This window comes from Microcaecilia unicolor, chromosome 9, assembly GCF_901765095.1.
Source record: "Microcaecilia unicolor chromosome 9, aMicUni1.1, whole genome shotgun sequence".
In the NCBI taxonomy this organism is placed as follows: domain Eukaryota; kingdom Metazoa; phylum Chordata; class Amphibia; order Gymnophiona; family Siphonopidae; genus Microcaecilia; species Microcaecilia unicolor.
The window spans coordinates 177,156,356-177,178,653 of record NC_044039.1 but is presented as its reverse complement, the minus strand read 5'-3'; the positions used below and the strand labels follow the sequence as shown (position 1 = coordinate 177,178,653).

The following is a 22,298-nucleotide window of genomic DNA, read 5'->3' as shown; positions in this document are numbered from 1 at the left end:
TGTGAATACTGCCCATTTAACCCCACTCTCTGTTTCCTATCCTTCAAACCAGTTTTTAATCCACAATAGGCCATTTCCTCCTATCCCATGACCCTCCAATTTCCTCTGTAGCCTTTCATGACGGTACCTTGTCAAACGCCTTTTGAAATCCAGATAACAATATCAAACCAGACTCCCCTTTGTCCACATGGTTTGTTCACTCCTTCAAAGAATTGAAGTAAATTGGTCAGACAAGATTTCCCACACAAAAGCCATGCTGACTTGGTCTCAGTAATCCATGTCTCGGATGTTGCTCTGTAATTTTGTTTTATAACAGCCTCTACCATTTTCCCAGGCACCGACGTCAGACTCACCGGTCTATAATTTCCCCGGATCTCCTCCTGGAGCCTTTTTTAAAAATGGGCGTTACATTGGCCACCCTCCAAATCTTCCGGTACCACGCTCGATTTTAAGGATAAGTTGCATATCACTAGCAGTAGCTCCGCAAGCTCGTTTTTCAGTTCTATCAGTACTCTAGGATGAATACCATCCGGTCCAGGAGATTTGCTACTCTTCAGTTTGCTGAACTGCCCCATTACGTCCTCCAGGTTTACCGTGAAGTCAGTAAGTTCTCCAACTCGTCCGCTTGAAATACCATTTCCGACACCGGTATCCCACCCAAATCTTCCTCGGCTGAAGACTGAAGCAAAGAATTCATTCAGTCTCTCCGCTACGTCTTTGTCTTCCTTGATCGCCCCTTTTACCCCTCGATCATCCAGCGGCCCAACCGATTCTTTTGCAGGCTTCCTGCTTTTAATATACCGAAAAAATTTTTTACTATGTTTTTTTTGCCTCTAATGCTATCTTTTTTCATACTCCCTCTTGGCCTTCTTAATCTGCGCCTTGCATTTGCTTTGACACTCCTTATGCTGTTTCTTGTTATTTTCAGACGGTTCCTTCTTCCATTTTCTGAAGGCGTTTCGTTTAGCCCTAATAGCTTCCTTCACCTCACTTTTCAACCAGGCCGGGTGTCTTTTGGACTTCCGTCTTTCTTTTCTAATTTGCGGAATATGTATGGCCTGGGCCTCCAGGATGGTATTTTTGAACAGCGTCCACGACTGTTGTACAGTTTTTACTCTCTCAGTTGCCCCCCTAAGTTTTTTTTTTTACCGTTCTTCTCATTTTATCATAGTCTCCTTTTTTAAAGTTAAACGCTAACGTATTGACTTTCTGTGTACAGTTACTTCGAGGTCGATGTCAAAAACTGATCATATTATGGGTCACTGTTATCAAGCGGCCCAAGTACCATAACGTCCCTCACCAGATCATGCGCCTCCACTAAGGACCAAGTCTAGAATTTTTCCTTCTCTCGTCGGCTCCTGCACCAGTTGCTCCATAAAGCTGTCCTTGATTTCATCAAGGAATTGTATCTCTGTAGCGTGTCCCGATGTTACATTTACCCAGTCTATATTTGGATAATTGAAGTCACCCATTATTATCACATTGCCCATTTTGTTCGCGTCTCTGATTTCTTTTATCATTTCTGTGTCTACCTGCTCTTCCTGGCGAGGCGGACGGTAGTACACTCCTATCACCATTTTTTCCCTTTTATACATGGAATTTCAACCCACAGTGATTCAAAGGTGTGATTTGTGTCCTGCTGAATTTGTAATCTATCTGAGTCAAGGCTCTCGTTAATATACAATGCTACCCCTCCACCAGTCCGGTCTACCCTATCATTACGATATACTTTGTACCCCGGTATGACAGTGTCCCACTGGTTATCCTCCTTCCACCAGGTCTCAGTAATGCCTATTATATCCAATTTTTCATTTAGTGCAATATATTCCAACTCTCCCATCTTATTTCTAGACTCCTAGCATTTGCATATAGACATTTCAGAGTATGTTTGTTGTTCTTATTTGCATGATGCTTAGTACCTGACACTATTGATTTGACATCTTTTGTCTGATCTTTAGTTGTATTTAAGGGCACCTGGCCTACCACGGTCTGTTGTGTAACCTCACTATCCAGAAACCCTATCTTCCCTGTTTGTGAAGTATCTTTGCAAGATACCTTTTCCCGAACCATGCGCTTTTGAGCGACTGTCGGCCTTCCCCCCATTTCTAGTTTAAAAGCTGCTCTATCTCCTTTTAAATGCCGACGCCAGCAGCCTGGTCCCACCCTGGTTAAGGTGGAGCCCATCCTTTCGGAATAGGCTCCACCTTAACCAGAATGTTGCCCAGTTCCTAACAAATCTAAAACCCTCCTCCCTGCACCATCGTCTCATCCACGCATTGAGACTCTGGAGCTCTGCCTGTCTCTTGGGCCCTGCACGTGGAACAGGTAGCATTTCAGAAAATGCTACCCTAGAGGATCTGGATTTGAGCTTTCTACCTAAGAGCCTAAATTTGGCTTCCAGAACCTCTCTCCCACATTTTCCTATGTCATTGGTACCCACATGTACCAAGACAGCAGACTCCTCCCCAGCACTATCTAAAATCCTATCTAGGTGACGAGTGAGGTCCGCCACCTTCGCACCAGGCAGGCAAGTCACCAGGCGATCCTCACGTCCACCAGCCACCCAGCTATCTATATGCCTAATGATCGAATCACCAACTACAACAGCTGTCCTAACCTTTCCCTCCCGGGCAGCACTTGGAGACATATCCTCAGTGCGAGAGGATAGTACATCCCCTGGTGGGCAGGTCCTGGCTACAGGAGTACTTCCTACTTCACCAGGGTGATGCTCTCCTTCTAGGAGACCTCCCTCCTCCAAGGTAGCACAAGGGCTACTAGACTGGAGGTGGGACCTCTCTACAACATCCCTGTAGGTCTCCTCTATGTACCTCTCTGTCTCCCTCAGCTCCACCAAGTCTGCTACTCTAGCCTCAAGAGAACGGACATGTTCTCTAAGAGCTAGGAGCTCTTTGCATCGGGCGCAAACATATGACATCTCACCAACTGGGAGATAATCATACATGTGACACTCAATGCAAAAGACTGGATAGCACCCCTCTCGCTGCTGGACTGCTGACTCCATCTTAGTGTTTTTGAGTTTTCCAATATTTTAAAACTTGCTACAGTATTAAGGATATTAGCCTAATATAAAAGTGTCTTTTACTTTATATAGTGTATTGTATGATTTATTTAGTATTTCCTTCTTAGATGGTAATGAAATTGTATTTAAAACTCTATAAGAGCACTTCCTTGCTTGTTACCCTAATTACAATAACTGACTATAAATGAGGAGTTGTCCTAGGGGTGGGTGGGAATACTAAATTAGATCCTGCAGTGGCTGTTAGATTCTATCTGTTATGCTGTGGTACAAGGCTTTTAAAACTAAGTGGAAAAGACTATGGAGATTAGCTGTTTTCTGTTAGCTGTTGAAATTTGCTTTTTAAGTTTGCCTAACACTAACCTACAATTCCTCCTTTAAACCCCAATCTTTAAGTCCCAAAGCACAAGCAAACATTATCTCAGGTTCCTCCAGGTTTGACTGCCCTCTGTGCCTACATCTAGTATTCTGGCACAAATTTCTCGAACCACCTGTGCACAGTCCTTTATTCTGGTCCGTTTCAGGGCCCCTTGAATCTTAAATTGTTCCTTCTGGAACGATTTTTCTAAATCTTCCAATTCCAATTTGCTTTTTCAGCTTGCACTATCGTGAGAGCAGTGCGCAAGCCCCTCTATCTCGCCCTCCACGTGTTCCAGCGTTTCTTCCACCACCCTGCCACCGATCTCTCTCACCTCTTTTTGAATATCCATGACTGTCTCCCGAATAGTTTTCCGGACAGCCGACATCTCAGCTTTTAAAACTTTGAACCACCTCGCCACCTCCTGTTTCGTCAGCTCCATATCACTTTCCAATTGTTCTACTGGGTCCTCCGTCTTGGAACCTGAATCCGCGGCGGCAGCCATTTTGTTGCAGGCTTTTTGCTGGGAGCGGCTCGTGTTCGCCACCTCGTCCTTCTGAGTCGCGGCAAATTTAAACTTTTCTAGCCGTTTTCTAGTTGCCATCGCTTCTCCTCTCCTCTCTCTGCCCTCAAATGCGCCGCTCTCGTGGGTTGGGAACCAGGAAATAGCGCTTATTTCTTCGCTGCCCCGACGGAGCTATGGATTTAGGCTTCCATCTCCGACGGTGACGTCACTTCCTCCGTCATAGTAAATTCTTTATTGGCTGACCTGGATGCCTAAGTTTCCAAGTGTGTGGTCTGTTAGTGATAGAGGTAACTAGAAAGTGGTAGACTGGTTGCCGTGTGTATATAGTTACATAGGTATTATCTTTCTTCAGTCTGTGTCCTCTTGGTGGTCGAGGAGTCTATAGTTACTTCTGCATCTAGACGCGACCCATTTATTTATCCCAATTGCCTTTGTCCTACCCTTCTTGTTTGTCTATATGTCTGAACTGCACTTGCCATCCCCCCCTTCCCAGCTGCCTATTACGATGTTAATTGTACTGTACTGACATTGTGAGAATCATATCCATGTTGTATGAATGTTCTAATGTGCTGCCTTGTAAAGTATTCATTTATATTCTTCTCATATTGTGAATATCATAACTGTTATACGCTTATATTTGACCGTTTTCTTATTGTTATGCTGTTAACACAATGTAAGTTGTTTATGTCAAGTTACACCTGTTGCACACTGCGCCTTTGGTGAATCTCTTCATAAAGGTCATTTAATATATTCCAATAAATAATATATATAGCTTGCAAATGTCTGCCCCAATGAAAAGCAAAGCTGGGGCTACACACCGAGTATCTACAAAATGAGCCAATGATGATGGACAATCTAGCAGACATTAATCACTCTATCAAAAAAACAGCAAGCACATGTCAAATGGTAGAAAATACCTCACGATATAGAAAAGCCTGTTTACAGGCCCTTTGAATCTTCCCACAATATCAACAGTCGAAAAGTCTTGAGCCATACATTGTTTCTGAGCTTGAAAGTCCATTTCATCTGTATACAGGCACTACAGCCTAAAACACTGGCCACAGGAACGGTGTTGGATGGTTACTTTGATAATTAGACTGTTTTTTTGTAAACTAACAGAAACAGTTATATGTAAACACTCTTCTCAGTATTTAAGCATATGCAAAAATTACACCTGATGACACTGTATATAATACACAAAGCACAAATTAGTCACATTTTTACCATTTTAAGAACTCTAAGAACTGAGATTGTGTTCCTATCCATATTAAACATATTATCATCAATAAAATATTTACAGACCATGATATGGGACCAAAATAGAAATCCATGTAAGCGGGGCGGCCCAAGACAATCTGCCGCTTAAGGCGAGGAATGAGCTGCCGTCCCGGCTCCTCTTCTGCCACCCCTGCCACGATCTGACATTTCCCCCCTTCCTTCTTCACCAACCCCTTCCTCAAATGTACCTTTTCTTTCTTGTTTTTCAAAAGTTGGAGGCGGCAGCAGCAGCAGCGATTCCCATAGTCCGCCCTGCCGCAGGTTTCAGCCCCTTCTCTCTACTGTGGCCCACATCAGAGGACGTTACATCACATACGGGCCACGGTAAAGAGAAGGGGCTGGAACCTGCAGCAGGGCAGCCTATGGGAATCGCTGCTGCTGCTGTCGCCACCTTTTAAAAAACAAGAAAAGAAAAGTTAAGTTCCAAGGAAGGGAGTTGGGGAAGAAAGGGCGAAGGTGATGCATCCTCAGAAGAGTGCCACCTGAGGCCCTCATCTCAACTGGCCTAATGGTAGGGCTGCCACTGCATGTAAGTGACCTAATTCAAAATTAGCCATATATAGGCAAGGCAAAGAAGTGCTCAAGAGAGTTTCATTGCAAATTTTTTAAAAGAATCCCTTAAGACTTATCTGTTTCAGCCTTAGTTTTATTTTTAAATTAGCGTTGCATAGTTGAGATTAAGCACAGGGGCATGGAAACACAGCAGTTGGACAACGTCTCTTACCCTTTACTTTACTGTATAGAGTTCTTTTCTTAACTGTATAATTTTATTGTTTTCCGCTTTGATGGTTTTCCCTAAGCGCACAATCAAATAAAGTGAACCTTGAACCTCATTTAACTCCTACCCAATTCAACACCTGCACAAATGGAGGTTGCAATATAAGCACAGGCTTTTTCTTAGAATACACACTTTAGCTAATGTTCAAAGAAAAAGTAACCATTATTAGTACCAAGCAAACGGCCACTGGTTTCAAAATTAAAACAGACTGTATATTGCAAGCATTGTGTCATCTGAAAAGCAGAATGGTTTTACTTTACAACATTCCTCAGGTTTAAACTGTGGGGAAAACTGTCAAATGTGATTTAGTATGACCTCCATTTCCATTGGCTCCCATGATTCTTTTTACACCATGTCTGGGGATGTTAAGCAGAAAAATAACGGAAAATATTGCAGCAGACTTCTTCGAAGTACCCTGCATATAAGCTGTACTGTAATTTCATGAAGACTATTAACAAGTCACACATTCAAATTATCCACATCACAAGATGCCGGATCTGAGATCCCATATCCAGCTATCTGACTTCCCCTCTAAAATAAGGTCTTGGTGGGCAGAAAAGTGATCAAGAAGAAACCCGAGTGGCAAGAGTAAGTCTAAGGCTTGAGCATTGCTCCTACAAAAGAAAATTATTTATTTCACTTACTTGCCAGGAGACAGAAAATATAACAGTCACAGCATTACCTCTGCGCATATGAAAAGTTTTCCAACTGGAGCCACAGTAAAATACAAGATGAGTCTACTGATAATTATTTCAAACCCAATGTCTTATAAAAGTCTATCCAAGAAGTATACTAATTTCTGTAGAAAAGCTAATCAACACTTTCAGTGTTCTCCAACATATCAGTTTCACCTATTTCAAATATTGTTTGTGTGTACTGATTCACAGAACACGCAATCAGCAAAAAAAAAAAAATAATAATACAAAATGAAATTAGCCATACCATTTTGATGCCAGTGGAAAATGTTACAGGTTTTTGTTTGGGCTTTTCAAGCTGAATCTCCAACTGTGCAGATCTGTCTTTATGTTGCGCTAAAAGGAGAGAGGCAGGTAGATGGGAGCTTTCCTGACAAAAAAAAAGAAAGTCACATAAAGAAGCAGCAAAATCCAACAGAGTCACATACCTGTCGCTTCTGAAAGCTCCTGTTATTGCATGATAGAATATCACTTTTGGAGTCACCAATTATCTCCATTCTAATAGGAGCAATTCAAGTTACTAGAACATTCTACCAAGCCAAAGATTTTTCTGCTCTAAAAAGAATATTTATAAAAATCTGATGGACTAGCCCTTGTTTCTGCATTTTTAACTTGGCTCCAAAGACAATTATTTGCTTCAGCATAGTTATGAAGAAGATGAAGACTAAAAAGATATACTACCCCATTTCTTTTCCCCCCCCCCCAACTATAATGTGGAAAATGTCAAATTTAATACATATAATTCTCAAATTGTGAAAATCATTCAATATTAATAAGAGGAATGGGGTTTAAAATTGCCAGCACACCATCCACAAATAGAAAGGGATTATATTCTCCTACAATTTTGTCACTGCCTCATCTCTCCAATTTTTTAAATTTCTTTTTTAAATAGTCCAAGGGGTCTTTTAACTAAAGCTTAGCGCATGCTAACTGAAGTTAGTGTGTGTTAAGTGCTAAGAAGCCCATTATATACCTATGGACTTCTTGGAATTTAATGCATGCTAAACTCCACAGCTCAGCCACAACTATGGATTATGAACGTTTGGACTGTGTAGAAAAGAAATTTCAAAATATTGGGGTGAAAAGGCAGTGATGAAATTGTAGGTGAATATAGCCCCTTCTTATTTGTGGACAGTGTGCTGCCAATTTTGAGCCCATACTCCTCATATTTTACAAACTGATATTGAATGATTTTCACAAATTGAGTATTATATATGTATTAAATTTAAAGATGAAATTTATACAGAAGTATTAGGGGCCCTCTTACTAAGCCACGGTAAAAAGTGGCCTGCGCTAGTTCTGATGCATGAAATTGGCACTCACTGGGTCACTTTCCATGGCAGGAAAAATGCCTTTTTTTAAAACGGGGCAGTAAATGGCCATGCACTAATATTAAAATTAGCGTGCAACTATGTATTGGCCAAGCCCTTTCTGCCACCTATTTAGTAGGCGGTAAGGGCTCACGTGCTACTCTTGCAGCAATGTGGCCATGGTACAGATTTACTGCCGGGAATGCCCTCCCTCCCTCCCTCCCTCCCCCCCTCCCCCCTCCCCCCGGCAAAAAATAGAAAATTATTTTCTACCACAAAAAACTGCATGTGCCAACTTCGGAACTAACACGGGTTTCTACACACAAAAAAATCTCCAAGGAATATTCATTCAAAAAACTGATCCAATTATACTACAAAAAAAACCTTATTGAATGAAAAATGAGCTGGACACAATAGTGTACAATATTGTAGAATGTTGTAATCAAATTTATGTAAAAACGAGAAGACGACCTCATAAATAGTCTGTGGACTTATATCTACAATGAACTCAACAGACTTATTCATAATCATCGGTCAAAAATCCTCCGTTTCCTACCCAAAGAAACTTTATTCAGTTATATAAAATCTTGATGGAGCATACTCCATAGTCAGCATTCAATCGCACTTGTCTGTATCAATGATTTCACACTCATCTGAATCCCAACGGGCTTCCCGTTTCACCATAAGGCTTCATCAGGGGAATCAGTACGTTTGTGCTGCATTCTATGAAGAAAATATAACAATTATAATATGCACTTAATTGATGAACAAATTTAGGAAGACAGATTCATGTTACTCACAATGATCTTTGTGAGTAACATGAATCTGTCTTCCTGAATTTGCTCAGGCTGCTATGTGAAATGTCCACTAAAGAAAAAATATGGTGTTTTTTTAAACTCAGATGCCAGCTGGTAATAAACCAATGTCTTTTACAGCTGAAGCCTTATGGTGAAACAGGAAGCCCACAGGGATTCAGATAAGTGTTTGAAATAATTGATACAGCCAAGTGAAATTGAATGCTGAATATGCAGTATGCTCTATCAAGATTTTATCTAAAATAATAATAATAAATATAAATATGTATAACTGAATAAAATTTCTTTGGGTAGGGCACAGAGGTTTTTTTTTTTTTTAATTTCCATGAAGTCTTTATTGATTATTAGTACATAAAATCTGAAACATATTACAACATGAGTATAGTATTACATGTCACTTGTGCAGAACATAGGTCTCCAGAAGCATAGCACATAAGTAATACAAAGAGTAGTAAGAGTCTCATGCTATACCAAAAGAAAACTTTTAAACTGTGGTAAAATACCTAGAAAATTATTCAGAATAACCATTCAGAACTTCAACTTTTTAAATAAATTTTTTTTTTTTTTTTAAATGAAATCCCACTTCCGTATCACTCTTGTCACTCAGAACCCAACCCACCCCACCCCTCCCTCCCCCCTCCCCCCCCTTCGGGCACCACCGTAACATAGGTCATCAGACAAATTATACATGTAGGAGGAAGGGATCCCAGGTCAAGTGCCATCTACCCATTTGATTGTGCCGTTCCGCTAGGAGTCTCTCCATCTCGCAGATGTGCCTCAATTTTTGAATCCACCTATTAATCGGTGGAGCTATGGGCTGCTTCCAATGAGCAGCAATTGTAACTCTCGCTGCACTTATGGCCTGTCTCAAGAAAGTTTGCTGGGTACGGGAGAGACCTGCAGCTAGGGCAGAAAATAGGAAAAGAGTCGGGCTCCAAGGTATTAGGCTCCCCGTCCACCTCTGCAACCTGCTACGAACCGCTCTCCAGTAGGCCTTAACCTTCCTGCATGTCCACCAAATGTGTCCCGCTGTGCCCCGCACCCCACATCCCCTCCAGCACAGCCCCGTCAATGTGGGATAAATACGCTGAAGACGTTCGGGCGTCAGGTACCAACGGTACAATACCTTTACCGCATTCTCCTTAAAGGGCACATGAGACGACACCCCCCATCACAGCCCGCTCCAATTTTTCCCACCCTGCCTCCTCCAACTCCATGCCCAGTTCCCTCTGCCACTCTTCCTGTGAAGTATATATGTCGGGGATTGCCTATTATAATGTGGTAGAGGCGGCGATACCAACCCACTTGTCTTAGGTGGGCCTTACAGATGGTTCTAGTGCTATTTGTTCCCTGGCCACTACCTCCGAACTGCCCTTGTCTTAAGAAAAGAGGCTAATTGAAGATAGGCATATTGGTCTGACCCCACTATCGGGAACTTCTCAAGGGCCTCAGTGTACGACAGTAAATGCTCCCCATCAAAACAGTTGACCCCATGTCGTAAGCCTCCAGTGTACCATCTTGTGAACACTCCTTTTATCATTCCGGGGTAAAACAATGGGTTGTAAGCTATGGGAGACAGACGAGATAATGTAGTACGTCGATGGGGAAACAGACTGTCCCAATTTAAGAGAGTGACATATATAGAAGGACAAAGTCCTGCCTCCAAAGATCTATGCGAGCCAGGGATCCACATAAGTGCCTCCAGCGGCCTCTCACCCAGGGTGTATTGTTCAAGCGCACCCATTGCCGATCCGGATAGTCCTGAAACCATTCCACTGCCGCGCGTGCCTGAACCGCTCTATAGTACCAAGCCAGGTTGGGTACTCCCAACCCTCCTCTCGTTCTGTCCTGGTATAGGACCGAGCGTGCCAGACGCGGTCGTTTTCCCGCCCAAATAAAACGCATGATACGGTCCTGTAATGATGATAAGAATTTACGGGGCATTTTGATTGGGAGAGCCTGAAGAGGTAGAGCAGGCGCGGCAGAACATTCATCTTTACTGCGCTATTCGGCCGAACCAGGAAAGATCAAGATCACCCCATTTTCCCAAGTCCTCGATGAGCGCCCCTGCCAAGCCCCTATAATTAATTGAGAAAAGATTTGAGAGGTCTGCCGACAAGTTTACTCCCAGGTAGCGAAGACTCCCACTGGTCCACCTAAAGGCATAGGAGGACCCCAGCGTTCCCACGAGCTCCTCTGGAAGGGTTACGTTCAGAACTTCAGATTTGGACATGTTGACTTTAAATCCCGACACATTAGAGTATTCCTCTATCTCTTTCAAAAGCCCAGGGAAGGTGGTCAAGGGATTAGTGACAAACAATAATACATCATCCGCAAAAAGGGATAGTTTATGATTTCTCCCACCAATAGAAAGTCCTGAGATACCTGGATTGGTTCTAAGCCTGGTTGCAAAGGGCTCCATAACCATGGCAAAGAGCAGGGGGGACAAGGGGCAGCCCTGTCTAGTGCCCCTGTGTAAAGGGATCATTGCTGAGTTACCCCCGTTTACTCGAACACAGGCTTTAGGAGAGCTGTAGAACGCCTGGATCCACCCACTAAACTGCGGTCCTATCCCAAAGGCCTCCATCACTTTATACATAAAGGGCCAGTGAACCCTGTCGAAGGCCTTTTCAGCGTCCAGACTAAGGAGACAGAGAGGCCTCTTCATTTTTTTGGCCAAATATATTAAATCGACCACTCGCCTGGTATTGTCTGTTGCTTTTCTATATGGAACAAAACCCACTTGGTCTGGGTGGATAACAGCTGGGAGCAACGGTGCCAGACGGTTGGCCAGAACTTTAGCTAAGATTTTAACATCGGTGTTCAAGACGGATATTGGACGGAAGGACCCACATTCTGTATGATCTTTATTCGGTTTAGGCAATACCGCAATCCAGGCTTCCAACATGGAACTAGGCAACGACTCCCCCTTCCCAATCATGTTAAACAAATCCGCGAACAACGGGGCCAGTTCGGGGGTGAATTTCTTATAGAATTCATTAGGTAAGCCATCTAACCCTGGTGATTTACATGAGGGCAAGTGTTGTATAGCTTTTTGTATCTCAATTGGGGTAACTGGTGCATCAAGGGCAGTCCTCTGTTGGGTATTTAGGGATGCTAAGTCACTCTCAGCTAAGTAGTCTAATATAGTGTCCTCAGAAGGATTAATCTCCTGTGCATAGAGCTCCTGGTAAAATTCGCTAAAACGCCTCCGTATGGACTCAGAGGTATTCAGCAGGTTGCCCCTCGTGTCCCTAATGTGGGTGACTGTTCGATCTACTTTTCGCCTGCGTAACTTTATGGCCAGGAGGCGTCCTGCTTTATTGGTAAATTCGTATGTTCGAACTTTATTTCTAGATTGTAACCAGGTTAATTGTTCGGAGTAGATAGAGTCCAGCTGGAGCCTCTGCCCGCGCAGCTCCTCCAAAATTGCAGAGGAGCCGCCTGATTTGTGCTGCGCCTCCAAAATCCGAATCTTTTCCATGCACTGCGCCAGCTGGGCCCTACGAACCCTCGCACGCCTACTAGCTATCTGTATAAAGTAACCTCTAGAGACAGCCTTCATGGCATCCCATACAACACTGAGGGGTGGGCCCGATTCTATATTAAGCTCCAGGTATTCCTTCAGGACCCTCCTACAACCCTCCACCACCTCCTTCTCCTGTAATAATTCTGTGTTAAGCATCCATTTTTTATCTTGACCTCTGCTCTAATGGTCGGCAAAGTGACCCAAACTGGGGCATGATCAGAGATTGTGGCACTACCGATTCCTGCTGTCGGGCCTCTCTCAACTAGTGTAACGTCAAGAAAAAGATAGTCGATGCGTGAGTACGACTTATGTACAGGAGAAAAAAAAGTATAATCTCTAGTTGTCGTATGACCCAGCCTCCAGACGTCCAAGTCCCCAGTGAGTTGACCAGGGAGTTCAGTGCCAAAGAATCCTTAGAGATCGGATGTTGAGGTCTCCCGGACCTATCCATCACATGATCCATAACTTCATTAAAATCACCCCCCATGATCAGGGAACCCCGGTAAATGTAGCTAGTATGTTCTTCACTTTAGTGTAGAATGCCCCCCTGTTGTTCATTAGGTGCATATAAAGTTGCAAGAGTGAGTTCTGTGTGGTCTAGGACAATTTGCAAGAACAAAAACCGCCCTCCCGGGTCCCGTTTGGACACTCAATATTTGGGCTGTTATAGACTTATGGAACAGCACTGCCACACCACGCTTTTTGGAGCCATCAGCGGAAGAGGCAAAAAAAAGCACTAGGGTAATCTGGATGGGAGAGGAGTCGCTCATGTACCCTGCGGAGATGGGTCTCCTGTAGGAGGACAATATGCGGCCTTATCTGTTGTAACTCCCTGAACAACTTCTGCCGCTTTTGAGGCATGTTCAGGCCCTTCACATTATATGATAAAATTTTTAAGTCTGTAGTCATGCCTGGGACAATATAACAGCTCTCTCCCCCATTATACAGGGTCCATCTAATACACATATTTGTGCTCCCCTATACCAGTGGTGCCCCCAACCCACACATTCCCCCCTCCCCCCTATTGTTAACCCCCCCCCCTCTCTCTTACCCACTGCAGCCCCCCCTGTCTAACACCAACCACCGGGCACATGTCCCAGTAGTGGGATGTGAGAAAGTAACACACTAGCACGTAGGCAGCCCAGCCCGCCCCACCCCCCCCCCCCCGGATTGCGTCACAGCATCACCAGGAGCCTTTCCCTAATAAACTTTCCACATTTGCACAACTAATAACTTAGCCCCCCCCACCCTCCATCTCCTTAAACTACCCCTTCATACATCGCATATAACTTTATAACATCATAAACAATATTCCACACTGCTGTAGATATCATATCCTCTGTTAATTAAGAGACATAAGTTCCTTTGTAAAAAAAAAGAAGATAACAATTAAACCTGAAACAGAGCTTGATTTTAGGTACTGTCTGCATATTTACCAATCCTGAGGTCAATATCAGCCAGTGACCCTCTGGCCTGCTCCTTAGAGAGAACCTTGAATAAAATATAATGTCCAGGCAGCTCTATCCGATCAGGTTTCTTCCACGGCCGCTTTTCTTTTTTGTGTTATTCCTTTTAGGTGGTTGCAGGGACCCGTTGCCATTTTGAAGCCTGGCCTTTGTAGCTGACGCTAATTTCACCTGGAGGTTTGCTCTTTTGCACCATTCCCGCTTCAAGCAGGGATGTCCAGGCTTCGGTCAGCGATGTAACTCTCATTTTTAGCACCCTGCAATGTATAATTCAGGGAAAAAGGAAAGCCCCATCTGTATGTTATCTGCTCCTTAGTTAGGATGTCCAGAGCCGGTTTCATGAGGCGTCTCTGTTGTAAGGTGAACCTGCGAGAGATCCTGGTACACTGTTATTTTGGCCCCGCCATATTCCAAATTGGGCTTTTTTCCTGGCACAGTTAAGCAATTGTTCCTTCACTTCATATCGGTGGAACCGGGTGATGATGTCCCGTATTCTATTGTCCTGCCGCTGGCCCAGAGTTCTATGTGCTCTGTCTATCTCGATCTTCGCCGCTGCGGCCTCAGTCCCCAGCAGGGTGGTACACAGTGTTGTACAATCATCAGGACATCCTCGGTCTCACCTCCCTCGGGGACTCCACGAAATCTGAGATTATTCCTCCTTCCCCTATTTTCTAGGTCATCAAGTTTATATGTAAGTTCTATATTCTTTTGGTCTAACGCTTGAAGGTGGGTCTCGTGCGTTAGCAAGGATTCAGATTGTTCTTCCAGCTTTGTTTCCGCTTCTTCTACTCTGTTCCCCAACTCGCGGAGGTCAGAGCTTAGGGTCTCCATCCGGTCCAGAATCTCGTCCTTCGACTTTTTGATATCCGCTTGTATACCGGACAGTATCTGGCGAAGTTCGCCTGAGATTCCTTTTTTTGCAGGCGGTTTTCGCGATTCCGCCAACGACAGCGCAGAATCAGAGTCCGAAGGGGAAACCGGCGCCATTACCTCGTGGCGTTTCGCGGTTTTGCTCGTCCCGCCGCCGGCAGACTTCTCTGAGTCTTTAGCTCGCGCCGAGGACGCTTTGCTCATCCTGCTGGCGATGAGGAACAATGTGGAACAGTGCAGGCAGCTCCAAAAGGGCTGGTGATTGCTTCTTATTGCTTATTTTTATTGTCGAGGAGTGGGAGTTAGAGCTCTAGGCAGCCATCTTTAGCGGTGACGTCACTTCCTCCCCAGGGCACAGAGGTTTTTTGACTGATGATTATGAATAAGTCTGTTGAGACTATAATTTCTCATTGTAGATATAAGTCCGCAGACCATTTATGAGGTCGCTTCCTCCTTTTTTATAAATTTGATTACAACATTCTACACTATTGTGTCCAGCACCTTTTTCATTCAATGAGGTTTATTGTAGTTATTAAATAACATAATTTTCTGAAAACAAAAAGGCTGATGCACATGTGTGGACTAAGAAAATTAAAAAAAAAGGTAAAACTTGATCATGGAAAGAACAGAACAAGGCAGTATAACTTGGATCTGATGTTTATCTAAGACATTTTTTCTTCAAATTGTTTCCCATTAGATTTCACCTAAGGCTGAATGGAAATAATCTTTACCTTACTTTGTACAATGCCACTGTTGTACCATTAACCTACAGCATATTTATTTTTCTTGCTACAGTTATTTCCAGGGACTGCAGCCAAATTTTAAAAATATGAATAAATACTTCACAACTTAAACACTGTAAGGGATAGCCTTTACAAATTTCCACACACACATTTCAGTAACGCTCTAGGAAAAGATGGATAATTACGATTTTTTTATTATTATAACACTGTGGCTATTTTCAGCACTCAAAGGGGTCCTTTTACTAAAGGCTTGCCGCTCGCCAGTCTGGAATACCGCTGGCCCAATGCAGGTGCCAGCGGTAGTTCTGCCCCCAGCATGCGCCATTTCCGGCACTAGCGGTAATTAGGGAAAAATGCAAACATACCACATGGCCATTTCATTTTTTACAATTTTCACGTGCTGTGGTAAAAGGGGCCCTAGCGTTCCGCAAAAACGGCCGCTGCCGCTAGCACAGGGCCCCTTTTACTGCAGCTTAGTAAAAGGGACTAAAATCCTCTGCATTTATCTCCTGTGACTGCAGCAATGTCTACTGCTCCTGGGCTGCATGGATTTAATCTGTACATTCCTTTATCAAGAAATTCACACAAACCAACGGGTTGATTTAGCACAAGTATAAAACTTTTAAAGAAGTTCTAAGTAAAGCTTACATAAATTTAATTTACAACTCATTTTCCACCTTTTCATGCCAAGACATATACAAGGCACATCATAATACTTAATGCTCAAGCTAACTCCTGAACTGTGAAACAACAACAAAAAAGTATGCGTAATGTAATGCTTAGGATCAATAGGACGCATATAGATATTTTAAAGTATATATCATAAAAGAGGAGTGAAAAACACATCAAGGGAACTTGGATGTGAAAGAATGGAGGAGTTGCCTACTGGATAGGGCTAACAACCAGAGAAGTCAAGATTCAAAATACTGCTGCTGCTCCTTGTAATCTTAGGCAAATCACTCAACCCTCCATAGAGCCTCAGGGACAAACAGAGTCCTGTTTACTAAGGTGCACTAGCGTTTTTAGAGCAAGCTAAAAATTAATGCACACGTGCCTACAGCGCAGCTTAGTAAACAGGGCCCTAAGACTGTAAGCTCTCCAGGACAGGGAAATATCTATTGTATCTAAATGTAGCTCAAAATTCAATCTAAGCCATAAAAGTATTAAATCCAATAATATTTAAAAAAATTTGTATTTACCATTTTACCTTTACAAACAAAAGAGATATGCAAACTGCAAACGAAAACATTTTTAGAACCCAGAAATCTTCATTTTCTATCCAAAATAAGAAAACTCAACAACCTGCCATCCAGTCTACATTAACATAAGTAGGGAACAAACCAAAGAAAAAATAATAAAAAAGGGCAAAGATTCATCACAGCAAAATTAAGCCTAGAGCCCCCCCCCCCCCCCCCCCCAAAAAAAAATACCACACAACAGTTGACCCACCAAAATTATCAGATAGTAGAAAATAATTCAGACCACGTTTCTGTCCAAAAAAACTAAAAAAAACAAAATAAAACGTATTCCCTTAGGGGCCCTTTTACTAAACTGTGGTAAAAGGTGCCCTGCACTAGCGGCAGTGGCTGATTTTGCTGCATGCCACGACTCCTTTTACCACACTGGGTGAATTTGAAAAAAAAATGAAATGGCTGTGCAGTAAGATTGCACTTGCCATGTAGTCATTTTGGAGGGAGCACTTATCAACACTCATTGAGGTGGCGATAAAGGCTGTCGCGGTAAACAAGTGGTAACAGGGAAGCATTGCCAGATATCCCTCTGTGGTAATATTTTTTCGCTAAATACTGCTACCGCCGGAAATGTTACATGCAGGGGGCAGAACTACCATTGGCACCCACGTTGGGCTGGCGGTAATTCCAGATTGGCACATCGCAAGCCCATTGCCGCGAGCCAACCCTTTAGTTAAAGGACCCTTTAATAAATGATTCAAAATAACCAAAGGCTAAATATTGAAGTATATAACAAAGACTCTTTATTAAACACAAGTAAAAGAGGCCCGTTTCAAAGCAAATGAAACAGGCGCTAGCAAGGTTTTCATCGCCAACACCCCCCTCCCTCCCTGGCCAACCCCTTCGTTGTTCTGCCATTGCTCCGCCCCAACGTCATGACGTTTGACGGGAGGCCGGGGCCCGGAGCAATTTCCCCCCTCCCCCGCCTCCCTGCCTCCCTCCCTGCCAACCCCTTCGTTGTTCTGCTATTGCTCCGCCCTCGAGGGCGGGGCCCAGAGCAATTTTGATGGCTTCACCACCATGAACCTTCGAACCTTTTGAAGGAAGTCAGGGCTTGGCTTCACTGACGTCAGTGTCCTCAGAACGTTGAGGGTGAGTTTTATTATGTAGATGTTATAATCATAAAATCATTGTGACAAACCCTGGACCTACATAAAGAGTATAACCAATAAATGAATATCACAAGCCCCACAAAACCGTACAACTGTCCACTACAAATGAAATAAAGCGAAGATAGTTACCTGTAGCAGGTATTCTCCGAAGACAACAGGCTGATTGTTCTCACATGTGGGTCGACGTCCGCATCAGCCCAGGAAACAGCCGGCATTTTGCAAGCAAAATATATAAAAAAGTTTTGCCAGAGTCTTCTGGTGCATGTGCAGTGTGCACCGCGCATGCGCGGACTGATTTCCCACCCGTCGCGTGAGCGCGTTCCCTCAGTTAAATCAAAAAGCATAAAGAGAAGCAAATAACACTCCAAAGGGGAGGTGGGCGGGTTTGTGAGAACAATCAGCCTGCTGTCCTCGGAGAATACCTGCTACAGTTAAGTATCTTCGCTTTCTCCGAGGACAAGCAGGCTGCTTGTTCTCACATGTGGGGTATCCCCAGCAACCAGGCTCACTCAAAACAATAAACATTGGTCAATTGGGCCTCGCAACGGTGAGGACATAACATAGATTGACCTGAAACCATAAACAACTAACTGACAGTGCAGCCTGGAACAGAACAAAAATGGGTCTAGGAGGGTGGAGTTGGATTCTAAACACCAAACAGATTCTGCAGCACTGACTGCCCAAACCGACTGTTGCGTCGGGTATCCTGCTGAAGGCAGTAGTGAGATGTGAATGTATGGACTGATGACCACATTGCAGCCTTGCAATCTCTTCAATGGAGGCTGACTAAGTGAGCCACTAGTGCAGCCATGGCTCTAACATTATGAGCCGTGACATGGCCCTCCAGAGTCAGTCCAGCTTGGGCATAAGTAAAGGAAATGCAGTCTGCTAGCCAATTTGAGATAGTGCGTTTTCCGATGGCGACTCCCCTCCTGTTGGGATCGAAAGAAACAACAACTGGGCAGACTGTCTGAAGGGCTTTGTCCGCTCCCGTAAAAGACCAATGCTCTCTTGTAGTTCAAGGTATGCAAACTGCTTTCGCCAGGGCGGGTAATGAGGACGGGGAGAAAGAATGTTGGCAAGACAACTGACTGGTTCAGATGGAACTCCGGACACCACCTTTGGCAGGAGCTTAGGGTGCGTGCGGAGGACTACTGTGTTATGATGAAATTTGATATAAGGTGCATGAACTACCAAGGCCTGAAGCTCACCGACCCTACGAACTGAAGTAATAGGCACCAAGAAAATGACCTTCCAGGTCAGTACTTCAGATAGCAGGAATGCAGTGGCTCAAAAGGAGTTTTCATCAGCTGGGTGAGAACAACGTTGAGATCCCATGACACTGGTGAAGGTTTGACAGGGGGCTTTGACAAAAGCAAACCTCTCATGAAGCGAACAACTAAAGGCTGTCCAGAGATAGGCTTACCCCCTACATGGCGATAAAAGACACTAATCGCATTATGATGAACCCTTACTGAGTTGGGTTTGAGGCCTGCCTCTGATAAGTGTAGAAGGTACTCAAGCAGGGTCTGTGTAAGACAAGAAAGAGGATCTAGGGCCTTGCTGTCACACCAGACAGCAAACCTCCTCCATTTGAAAGAGTGACACCTCTTTGTGGAATCTTTTCTGGAAGCAAGCAAGACTCAGGAGACACCTTCTGACAGACCCAAGGAGGTGAATTCTAAGCTCTCAACATCCAGGCCATGAGAGCCAGAGACTGGAGGTTGAGATGTAGAAGCGATCCCTCGTTCTGGGTGATGAGGGTTGGAAAACATTCCAATCTCCACGGTTCCTCGGAGGACAACTCCAGAGAAAGAGGGAACCAAATCTGACGCGGCCAGAAGGGTGCAATCAGGATCATAGTTCCGCATACAGAAGGCCTGTCCCTCAATGCAGCAGAAAGGCATCTGACGCTAGTCTGTCATGAGCCTGAAGCCTGGAACAGTACTGATGGACCCTGTGATTGATCTGAGTGGCAGATCCACAGAGGGGGTGCCCCGCGCTCAGAAGTTCTTGCGGACTATGCCCATGTTCAGTGACCACTCGTGAGGTTGCATTATCCTGCTCAATCTGTCGGCCAGACTGTTGTTTACGCCTGCCAGATAAGTGGCTTGGAGAAACATGCCGTGACGGCGAGCCCAAAGCCACATCTGGACGGCTTTCTGACACAGAGGGTGAGATCCGGTGCCCTCTTGCTTGTTGGTGTAATGATTGTATGTCTGAATTAAAATGATTTGGTTGGACAGTCAACCTCTGAAAGCCTTTAGAGCGTTCCAGATCGCTCTTAATTCCAGGAGGTTGATCTGAAGACCTTTTTCCTGAAAGGATCAGGCTCCCTGAGTGTGGAGCCCATCTACATGAGCTCCCCACCCCAGGCGAGATGCATCCGTCATCAGCACTTTTCATGGCTGAGGAACTTGGAAAGGTCACCCAAAGTCAAATTAGATCAAATTGCCCACCACTGAAGAGAATTCCGAAAGTCGATGGACAGCTGGATTACATACATCCTCTAGATCCCCGGCAGCTTGAAACCACTGGGAAGCTTGGGTCCATTGAGCTGATCTCATATGTAGATGTGCCATGGGCGTTACATGAACTTTGGAGGCCATGTGCCCCAGAAGTCTCAACATCTGCCGAGCCGTGACCTTCTCAGACGCTCGAACCATGGACACCAGGGACAGAAGATTGTCTGCCCTCGCCTCAGAGAGATAAGCTCGAGCTGTCTGAGAGTTCAGCAGAGCTCCAATGAATTCCAATTTTTGGACTGGGGTGAGATGGGACTTGGGATAATTTATGACGAACCCCAGTAGCTCTAGCACCTGAATAGTCATTCGCATGGACTCCAGAGCACCTTCTTTCGAAGTGCTCTTCACCAGCCAATCATCGAGATAAGGAAACACATGCAATCCTAGTCTGTGTAGAGACGCTGAAACTACAGCTAGGCATTTTGTAAGCACTCTGGGCACAGATGCCACGCCAAAAGGCAGTACATGGTACTGAAAATGCTGTGTTCCCAGCCGAAATCGAAGATACTTTTGTGAGCTGGAAGTATCGAGATGTGTGTATAAGCAACCTTTAAGTCCAGAGAGCATAGCCAATCGTTTTCCTGAATCATGGTAAGCAGGGTGCCCTGGGAAACCATCCTGAACATTTCTCAGATAAGAAATTTGTTCAGGGCCCTTAGGTCTAGGATGGGACGCATCCCCCCTGTGTTCTTTTGCACAAGGAAGTACCTGGAATAGAATCCCAGCCCTTCTTCCCCTGGAGGAACGGGTTCAAACGCTTGGGCCTGTAGAAGGGCAGAGAGTTCTTCTGAAAGTACCTGCTTGTGCTGGGAGCTGTAGGACTGAGCTCCCGGTGGGCAATTTGGAGGCTTGGATTCCAGATTGAGGGTGTATCCTAACCGGACAATTTAAAGAACCCACCAGTCGGAGGTTATAAGAGGCTACCTGTGGTGAAAAAACATTAACCTCCCCCCAACCGGCAAGTCGTCCAGTACGGACACGTTTACTGAGGCTATGCTGAACTGGAGCCAGTCAAAGAACTGTCCTCTGCTTTTGCTGGGGAGCCGCAGTGACCTTAGACGCACGCTGTTGACGAGAATGAACATGCTGGGACTGAGCCTGGGCAGGCTGCCAAGAAGCAGGCGTGCACCTACGCCTAGCATAGGAATAGGAAGTACTCCTCTTCCCTCCAAAAAACCTCCTGGATGAGGAGGGTAGTAGCAGAAGACGCCCGGTGGGAGAGAGAATCCATAGCATCATTATGCTTCTTGATCTGGTCAACTAGATCCTCTACTTTCTCACCAAAAAAGTTATCCCCCCGGCAAGGAACATACGCCATCCACTGGACTGAAAGATCCAGGTCAGAGACACACAGCCACGAGAGTCTGCGCATCACTATACCTTGGGCAGCGATCCTGGATGCTACATCAAAAGTGTCGAATGTACCCCTGGCCAAGAATTTTCGACACGCCTTCTGCTGTCTCACGACCTGGCGAAAAGGCTCAGCCTGCTCCAGAGGGAGTGCATCAACCAAGCTGGACAGTTGCCTCACCGAGTTCCGCAAGTGGACGCTTGTGAAGAGCTGGTAAGTCTGGATCTTGGCAACGAGCATAGTGGCCTGATACGTCTTCCTCGCAAAAGAGTCCAAGGTTCTAGATTCTCTGCCTGGGGGCGTCGAGGCATAGTCCCTAGTGCTCTTGGCTCTTTTGAGGGCGGAGTCCACCACCATGGAATTGTGAGGTAGCTGAGACCTCATCAAACCAGGTTCACGGTGGATCTGATATTGGGATTCAGCTTTTTTCGGGATCACGGGATTAGACAGAGGGAACGACCAGTTTCGCATAAGGACTTCCTTCAGTACATTATGCAAAGGAGCCATTGCAGCCTCTCTAGGCAGAGAAGGCTAATCCAGGACCTCGAGCATCTCAGCCCTGGGCTCATCCTCAACCTCCATAGGGAAGGGAATAGCATCAGCCATTTCCCAGACAAAGCAGGTGAAGGATAGACTCTCCGGTGGAGAAAGTCTC

The 22,298-nt window shown here is 44.7% G+C and overlaps 1 protein-coding gene across 2 annotated transcripts in view; it reads right to left on the bottom strand.

Moving 5' to 3' along the window:
• Nucleotides 1-22,298, bottom strand: part of MNAT1 (MNAT1 component of CDK activating kinase) — a 375,378-nt gene that overhangs the window by 158,448 nt on the left and 194,632 nt on the right. For both annotated transcript variants that reach the window (XM_030214363.1, XM_030214362.1), the window contains exon 6: nt 6,920-7,042. In XM_030214363.1, coding sequence (XP_030070223.1) covers nt 6,920-7,042 — 123 coding nt within the window. The remainder of the gene's footprint in view (nt 1-6,919; nt 7,043-22,298) is intronic.